This window comes from Diuraphis noxia, unplaced genomic scaffold (assembly GCF_037042655.1).
Source record: "Diuraphis noxia isolate RWA-SAM2 unplaced genomic scaffold, SU_Dnox_SAM2 contig0004, whole genome shotgun sequence".
NCBI lineage: Eukaryota > Metazoa > Arthropoda > Insecta > Hemiptera > Aphididae > Diuraphis > Diuraphis noxia.
Genome location: NW_028301714.1, coordinates 3,903,996 through 3,912,702, shown reverse-complemented (window position 1 = coordinate 3,912,702; position 8,707 = coordinate 3,903,996). Strand labels below are relative to the sequence as shown.

The following is an 8,707-nucleotide window of genomic DNA, read 5'->3' as shown; positions in this document are numbered from 1 at the left end:
AATTTAAGTTTATATTATTTATATTATTATTGTATTAAGTATTAACCATTATCTACTGTAATCACAGTATAAAATAATATTAACTCTTGTCCTAAACTTTCCATATATTATTATAATATTATTACCTTTTTTTAATATATGTTCTAATTTCTTCGTAATTCATAATACACATCTACCAGGTAGTATATAAGGTAACTCTATACAAGGTGTAACAAATAGAATTTACTTTTGGAATAACTTTTGTTCAAATTGATATTTTTTATTTATTCATTAAGTGACCCTAATAGCGCTACATGCATAATACATTTTTATATGTTTATTTTTTAGTTCTGAAAATAAAAAAATAAATTTATTTAATACAAATTTTTTTAGATAAATTCAAAATACTTATTTGTGAATCTGATTACAAGAACAATTTTGATAATAAAAAGATTTATCTAAGTCAAGTTGTTTATTTTTTAGAATATTTTTAAAATTCATTATTTTTTTAATTAAATTTATTCAGAGCGTACCTAATAACTTATTAAAAATATGAGTTTTGAGAATTTTTCAACATATAAGTTTATTTCTTAAATTATTTACTTGCCATATAACAATTTTTGTTATACGTTGAATTAGCATAATTTTTTTTTTTTTATCAGTTCTTTCTGTTACATCCTGTATACTTCCTCCATTCTATGCGCTCATTTATATAAACTAAATTTTATTCGTGTTATGATTTTTAATTGGCATATCTCACCCTAAATTTTAGCGTTCTCATAATAAAAAAAAATAATGTAAATTATATTTAAAAAAATTGTTAAAAATCAGCCATTTGACTTAAATAAGTGTTTTTACAATATAAATTTTCATGAAAATCAAATTTACAAATTTGAATATTTCGAAAAAATTCTTATCAATTTTTAAGTTTTTTATTTTCAGTATTAAAAAATGAAAATAAAAAATGTATTCTAAAAATGTAGCGCAAGTGTCATGAATTATATTTAAAAGACATTTTTTTAAAATATTGATTATAACAAGTTATTTCTTTTGTCAGATCTCCGTTGGACACCCTGCAAGGGCACCGCGAGAGGGGTGCAAGGGGGTGCAATTGCACCCATCTGGCTTTAAAAAAAAATTTTTATGGTATTGAAAAGACTTTTTTGCATAGTTATCTATTAAAAACTTTATATCTGACGAAAAAACAAAAATAACTTTGTATCGTCATATAATTTGAAAAAATATTTCTACGTATTTAACTAAAATAATTTAAACATTATTTAAAAATCAAAGTATACTATGCACGATGCATCCCCCTGCCAAAATTCCAGGTTGCGCCTATGACACCCTGTATTAGAAAATAAAAAAACATTATGAATTAGTGTGAAACTATAGATAGGTACAAGAGGTGTAGCCCTAATCCTTGGATACTTTTTTAAAGAGATGTGGTTTTTCTTTTATATTAGTTGAATTACAAAAAGTGATATACTTAATAATCTCTAACAGTACCTACAAACCATTCTTTACTTAAATGGCTATATAGTATATATTTATGTATACATTTTCTAGGCAATGCCTACATGATATTTAATTTATATTATTTTACATGACTTTTTTAGGTGTATAGTTTTCATCTATACCAACCAATTTTAACTTCTAGGTTCACACTTGTGCGATGAATGCCATTCTTCTTGTATCACAACTGAGGCACGACAACCAGACTAATAATTATTTAGTATTAATTAAATATCGGACATAATCATCACACATTATAATATTATTGATCTAAAAATTCAAAACACCTATATGAGATGATCGATTTAATGTAAGACATTCTTTCTTTTATATAACTTTGAGCCATTGCAACACAACATTTTTGGATTTGTTATACTGTATGTTTGAGTTTTTACTCATTTAAATAATAATTTACATTTTTGATTTAGCAAAATATTATTTGGAGTATTTTGATCATTAAAATCGAATTTCAGACAAGTAGTTAATTCATCTCATGAAACGGATAAACTTATGCTGTGTTGGTTGTAATATTAATTATATATAATTTTACATCACATGTACTGAATTATAATAAACAGACAGTGCATTATTGTTATGAAAAATGAAACTTGATTAAATTAATTTTTTTTTTACAAAATTTGTAATTTTTTTAAGTGAATAGGTAAAATATATTATATGGGGTTGGAAAGTAAATAATGCTCACACAGACAATTTTCCATGTAATATCAGGTCGGCCATCATTTTAACCTTTAGTTGTACAACTGCACAATAGTTATTAAGTGCCGAGTTTGGTAAAGTACAAAGTATTATAATACATTAATACTAATGATGTCCAGAAAGAATGCAAATAATATAATATTAATAAAAGAGCTTATTATTTAAAAATTAACCAATACATATGTTCTTAAATTTTTTACTCAATTTTCCAGTTGAAATTCAAAACTTTTGACCAAATGGTTTGGAAACCTTAAAACATGTTTAGTTAGTGGCTAATAACATATTTATTAAGGTCTAATCGTTAAATATAGGTTAGTGGGAATAGCATAAAAATAAGAAATTTTATAGTAGGTATATCAGTGTTATTAAGGGTAGGTTACTAAAAATAATTTAAGCAACATCAATTTTTTTTTTTTTTTTTTTTGATACCACTGATATAATTTCAATTTTTATCTTATTAAAAGAATTAACTAATTGTAACAATTATCCAATTATTAAAATTAATTTAAATCATTGCTCACTCATGATTATGAGAAATAGAATCTTTTGTATTCAAATATTATATAAATATAATAAATAAATAAATTACATATCATAACAAAAAATGAAACTATTCAATTTAAAATTTTTTATTATTGTTGGCAATATTTCTTATAAATATGTGTATTTTAAGAATCATCTTCTGTGTCATTGAAGACCATGTTAAGTAAATCGGGTTTCAAACATTCTTCCACTTGAAGTTTATGTAATGTACCCCATTTAAGCAGTGTAGGTAAAAACTGCAACCGTATTTTTTTATCCAATCTAAATGGATTTTCATTGTTATTCTTCCATCTGTAAAAAAAATAAACAATTGATTATTGATACTTCAATTTCACAATTGAAAAAAAAACACAAAGTTATGTTTTTTTATGTACATAGGATTATTAATTTTTATTAAAGACACTTAACATTAGTTTATTTTTAACTATTTTAATACCAAGTACCTACTCATGTTTATAAAAAATCTTTATTTACGTAGGATTAGGTGAATATAAAGATTTTTTAATTTGCATTTACTATTTAATAATACGAATGATGAAATTGAATTCACATTCACTCTAATGTATTTTAATTTATCAATATTAGCATGGGATCAAACATAATAACAATGTATTTAATTATACTAATATTATTTTAATAATGTAATATTAACTTTCTCTTTAAATATCATTTTTTGAACACTAAAATTTAAATTAATTTTATCATGATAGAAAATCTGTTTAATTAGAAATTTGAAAAAATTAGCAGTCTAAGCTATAAAATTATAGATAATGAAAATAATTGTTACTTTTTTATAGACAAGTTTTTCATAATACAAATTTAACCAGTCATGACTCGCACACATTATTTGCTCGATAAGTTATTTGTTCCTCAGGTAATAATATAATACTGCCATAAAAATAATTATTCAGGGGATGAGAATGAAAAAATTATAATATAATATAACTTTAGTAATCATATTAATCATTTTAATTGGATACCTACTAACCAAATTTTAGTTATATTTTAACACAATTAAAGTAAAATTGTTCATACCAATAAGTTTCTTATTTTTTTCAAAAAAAATTTAGATAATATTATTCATTCATACAAAATCCAAAGTAATACTTTTTTATTTGTTACCATTATTAATGCTGTCAGATTTTAGTGATTTCTTAATTATTGATTTAAAATTAATAATGTAATAAAATGTAAGTATGAAGCTAACTTAATTTGTTCTAACACATACTTTGAAATTTTATTACAAAAAATAGTTAAAATGGCTTATCCTCTTTTAAAGTACACAGACGGGTACTGCTTTATATTTGATATTGGCAGGTTTATTAAGTTGTAAAAATACACTAATTTAAAACTTACTCTTCTCTTTTGCCAACTTGAGCATATACAATATTTGTGTCTTTTAGATGTTCTTCGTTGTGTTCGATCTGTTTCTTGATGACTGGATCGGCTATAACAATTAAATTATTATTGAAAAAGACTAAAAAGGAAAAAATCAATATGACTTGTTACTTTACTGTTATGGCCGACAATGAGTGTGCCATGCAATAACAACTGATCACATACCAACAACACAGTCTGAACACCAACTCTCGCCACTCTCGTTGGGCGTGCCGGTGAAAACGACAAAAGTCTGCTGTTTGGATTCCTCCAATATTTTCATGAGCGCAATAAACTCCTCATAGTTTGTTGTTCGGTGCAAGTGGACCATGTTAAGTCTTTTAAATAGATTTATGTAATATTATTTATCACACAAAAAAAAAATCTATAACAAAAGCAGTAGTAGCAAATTTTAGTAAGTAATAACGAATGTATCAACATTAATAGTAATCAATAATTTCTATTATTATTGAATTAGTAATTTAAGTACCTATAATTGTTAGCGTTTATCGTTCGTGAATATCACGAAACTCGAGAGTCGAGAGGTATCAAGTACGAGTTATCAATATTTTCACAATCGTCGACGTTTGGGCAGGTGGTAGGTCGGAGTAGTTAGCACGTCTTGTTACTATTTACAGCTAAATCGAAAATATGAAAACTGAAAATACCATTGTCATGCACAAACATAACATTATTATTTATTATTACTTATATTGTACAATTATTATGGGCTTGTTGTTGTTGTTTTTGTCGTTATCACTAATCTCCCGCAGTGATAAGCGATATCAGTAGCGGTGATGGGAGGGGAGTAAGTTGCAGCCTGCTAATATGCGGACTATGCGGCTCGCAGACCTTGGACACGAGCAACTATTGTTATCATCGAGTAGAAGTCGGTGGCGTTTCCCCCGTTCGTTTGTGATTGTGTGGCTGGAGGTTATCAATAAAATATTTACTTACAATAATTAATCATAGAGAGGAGAGGCGAAATTTTCTCTCCCGGCCATCGCCAACCGTTCGTGAATTGTGAGTATGTGAGTGTGCGTTTGATAACGTCACTTCGCACTTTCGCAGTTGCGACATTCGGCGGTATATCATTTTTTTTTTTTCAGATCTCTACTTATGTCTTGTGCAGACTCGTGAGTAATAAAAATTCATTGTTTATATTGTTGAATTATATTTTATTATTTTAATTTGAAGTCGTTACACACAAATGCGATAGTTTTTTTTTAATCACACTCGAATCTCGATAATTGGTTCCACATAACCCGAGTCCCGACAGAGATCTTCGCACTACTATGTTATAATACCAGAGTACAATATTATAACATTAACCGTTAATAATTTAACGAGTCACCAGTTAATACACACACGTAGGTGAATTTTAGAGGTCTATTCTTTCTAAACATCAGTCATCAGCATTTATTCATATTGCATTGTCGATTTTTTAAGATTTTTTAAGATTTTATTTTTACTATTTAGTATTGTTTACAACTACCGTAATTTATTGATAAATAATATATTATATGTAGATTATATATATATATACATATTTGGGTACATTGCACTTAGCTCAGTTCTTGATGTCATCATTCTCGATCAGTTCCGGTCACCACACATTGTACGGCACCAAAGATAACTTGGTGGACCAAGACTTTAATTGGCACTGTTATAATAACTTTAACAACCGTCAAAAGGTTCGTTAATAAACTACCAACAATTTGAAATGTAAAACTGTAGCAGTCTTTAACATTTTAATCTAACATATGTTGGTAATGATTTCTGCAGTTTTTAATGCGCTTCAAAATTGGAAATATTGCAGCCTAATTTTTTTCCTGCATGAATGGATTGATTTCAGTTGGTTGTTGATAAATAATAATTAGTCATAAGCTACAAAAGTATTTATCAATAGGTAGTTGGCATTTTCTTTTTTCTTTATTACTTAATTTTATGTACCTATTTTAAATATTTAGTTAACAACATACAAACATAAAATCAATATTTAAGGTGTGGTTTACTCGTACCAAATACCTATTTAACCATGGTCAATGAGTTTTAACTAATTTTTAACCATAAGCAACTACAAAACCTATTTCTGGTGGTCTTTACGAACCTTTTGTTTGAAAAAAAAATATTTTCTTCATCAAGTATCAAGGCTCTAAATTAGATTAAGTGACTAATAAACTAGTTCTAAGTTGTTTGGATATTGTAATTTGTAATGCATTAGTAATTCATTATTACTGAATAATATAATACCTACCTACGGTGTTGGTATTTAAATATCAATTAGTTAATTGTCATTTAGAAAATCATAGTTGAAAATTGTAATGTAACTTGATTCATTTTATTTTATAGAAGTCCAATAACATGTCGCAGTGCGACGTTACAGAAGCTGGTGTCCCACTCAATTCTCCTGCTTTTCTTTCTTGGCGTAAACTTCAATTAAGTAGAGCTAAACTCAAAGCTTCTAGTAAAACATCAGCGCTTTTATCAGGTTTTGCTATGGTATGTTAAAATATTTAATTTAATAAAAAAATCTATCGATTTATAGGTAACTGATCGAAATATTAACTTTCTATAGGTGGCAATGGTAGAAATGCAAATTAGCGATGATTCTAAAGTACCAGAGGGAATGCTTGTAGCATTTGCTGTATGTACCACCCTCTTAGTAGCTGTTCACATGTTGGCTCTTATGATAAGTACATGTATTTTGCCAAACATTGATGCCGTATGTAATCTCCATTCGGTAAGTCTCGTACACGAAGCTCCACATGAACGTCTGCATTGGTATATTGAAACTGCGTGGGCGTTTTCAACACTTCTTGGTCTTCTGTTGTTCCTAGCTGAAATTGCCATACTTTGTTGGGTTAAATTTTATGATATATCTAAATATGCAGCATGGTCTGCTGTTATTATGTTAATCCCTGTCCTAGTGATATTTTTAGCATTTGCAATACATTTCTACCAATCTATGGTAGCCCATAAGTATGAAGTGACTGTGAGTGGTATTAGACAATTAGAGCTTCTAAAAGAACAGATTGAAGCTGGGGATTTAGAACGCACAAATGGGTTGTTACTGAATGCACCAAGCACACAAATTGTTTGACATTTCTTTCAAGTGAAGCAGATGTCCTAAATAACCGTTCAGTTTATATAATAAATATAATTTATAATGGTGCTTTATTAAACAAAACTTTGAAAAAAGTTCACACGATGTGTAACTATGTTTGACTTATTATCTTGACTGTTGCCTATACATTTTATTTTACTATTTGCCATAGTATATCTTACCTATCCTATAAATTTATCTTGTTATAATAAAGATTTAATGAATACAATCTATATAGTATATATTATATTTTATTTTATTTATCTTTACGGAGCTCAACATTTCCTAGAGTCTAGGAACTAGACTAATTATAAAGATTTAAGTGTTATGTTAAATGTATATATTTTAACTTTAAACATTGTAATATTATAATCCATATTACTTTGCCAATCTGAAAATTAAGCATTATCTAGTAGCTTTGTTATTATGTCTCCTTTATGTTACTATTTACATAGTCATTTATTGGCCTTTGATCAAATATGCTACATAAAAATAAAAATAAATGTTATAGTTATACTTACTCACAAAATTAAAGCTTTTAGGTATTGCAACTCTATGATTTTGAAGTAGTCTAATACATTTTTAAGAACTCTTCAGTTTGGTTTAGTATTTTTAATTATAACTTATTTTTAGTTTGTATTTTATACCATATATTTTTAATATAATTTTTTATCAATGAATATTTATCCGTTACAAATTTTTCATTTTCTACACAAAAAAGGTTTATAGCATTTTTTTCATTCAACTAATAATGATTGTATTTTATATTATTATTATTATTATGATTATTGTTTTTTTTTTTTTTTTTTACTTTAGTAAATATTGTTTTTATTTCCATGTGATTTAATTATAATACTTATAATATTGTTGTTCAGATAGTTCTCTGTATATGCATAATATATAATGTATTTATGTGAAAAATAATAATTTCAACTCATTCCATTTGTGTTAATATTATCCATAACCTGTCTCTAATGGCATTAATGTTATTGAAACTAACCATTAATTGCTTAATATATGTAATGTATATGTACTTATTAGAATTTTTTACATTTTTCAAAATTGTGATGTATTTTTGTATACAGACAGTAAACAATAATAAATGTTAAAATATTATAATTGCTGTTTTTGTTGTAAAAAAGGCAACCTTGATCAGTTGATCGATACATGATATTATAACGCAATATTAATAACACTTTAAGAAATATAGTTTTTCTTTCCATTTTTTTCATAATAACCACAATTGTAAAGTGAATTTAATTACAGAGTGATCCATTTAACTGGATATTATAATTATTAATTAAAATTTTTTGTATAATTTAAAGTATTAATTAATTGTCAATGAATCGGTAACTGATGTATGTATATTTTAATGATTATAATAATGTAATATTGTTGCTGCGCGTCATTGTAAAAAATATGAGTTAGTCGGTTTTGTTTAAAATGTGAAATGCAAGAAAATTAATTGTA

At 26.3% G+C, this 8,707-nt stretch overlaps 2 protein-coding genes across 9 annotated transcripts; one reads left to right on the top strand and one right to left on the bottom strand.

Moving 5' to 3' along the window:
* Positions 1 to 2,824: 2,824 nt before the first annotated feature.
* Positions 2,825 to 4,877, bottom strand: LOC107164915 (thioredoxin domain-containing protein 17-like). Its single transcript, XM_015512920.2, has 4 exons — positions 4,622 to 4,877; positions 4,318 to 4,516; positions 4,111 to 4,201; positions 2,825 to 3,045 (listed from the first exon to the last, which is right to left on the bottom strand). Exons 2-4 carry the CDS (start codon positions 4,460 to 4,462, stop codon positions 2,880 to 2,882), a joined length of 402 nt encoding a protein of 133 aa, XP_015368406.1. The 5' UTR covers positions 4,463 to 4,516; positions 4,622 to 4,877; the 3' UTR covers positions 2,825 to 2,879.
* A 159-nt stretch (positions 4,878 to 5,036) lies between these two features.
* Positions 5,037 to 8,707, top strand: Orai (calcium release-activated calcium channel protein orai). 8 transcript variants are annotated; one of them, XM_015512911.2, is made up of 5 exons: positions 5,054 to 5,154; positions 5,241 to 5,267; positions 5,701 to 5,825; positions 6,484 to 6,633; positions 6,710 to 8,707. In XM_015512911.2, the coding sequence occupies exons 3-5, from the start codon at positions 5,712 to 5,714 to the stop codon at positions 7,232 to 7,234; spliced, it is 789 nt and encodes a 262-aa protein (XP_015368397.1). In that variant the 5' UTR covers positions 5,054 to 5,154; positions 5,241 to 5,267; positions 5,701 to 5,711; the 3' UTR covers positions 7,235 to 8,707. The 8 variants fall into 8 exon arrangements, with proteins under 8 accessions (XP_015368400.1, XP_015368397.1, XP_015368398.1 ...); XM_015512914.2 differs by lacking the exon at positions 5,701 to 5,825 and having other exon boundaries at positions 5,037 to 5,154; XM_089226744.1 differs by having other exon boundaries at positions 5,125 to 5,267.

Excerpts from the sequence above, each read along its gene's own strand:
- LOC107164915 (XM_015512920.2), bottom strand. The coding sequence starts at position 4,462 with ATGGTCCACTTGCACCGAACAACAAACTATGAGGAGTTTATTGCGCTC. Across the intron at positions 4,202-4,317 it reads GTGTTCAGACTGTGTTGTTG|CCGATCCAGTCATCAAGAAA; the intron begins GTATGTGATCAG and ends TAATTGTTATAG. Across the intron at positions 3,046-4,110 it reads CAAGTTGGCAAAAGAGAAGA|ATGGAAGAATAACAATGAAA; the intron begins GTAAGTTTTAAA and ends TTTTTTTTACAG.
- Orai (XM_015512911.2), top strand. The coding sequence starts at position 5,712 with ATGTCATCATTCTCGATCAGTTCCGGTCACCACACATTGTACGGCACC. Across the intron at positions 5,826-6,483 it reads ACTTTAACAACCGTCAAAAG|AAGTCCAATAACATGTCGCA; the intron begins GTTCGTTAATAA and ends TTTATTTTATAG. Across the intron at positions 6,634-6,709 it reads TTTTATCAGGTTTTGCTATG|GTGGCAATGGTAGAAATGCA; the intron begins GTATGTTAAAAT and ends AACTTTCTATAG.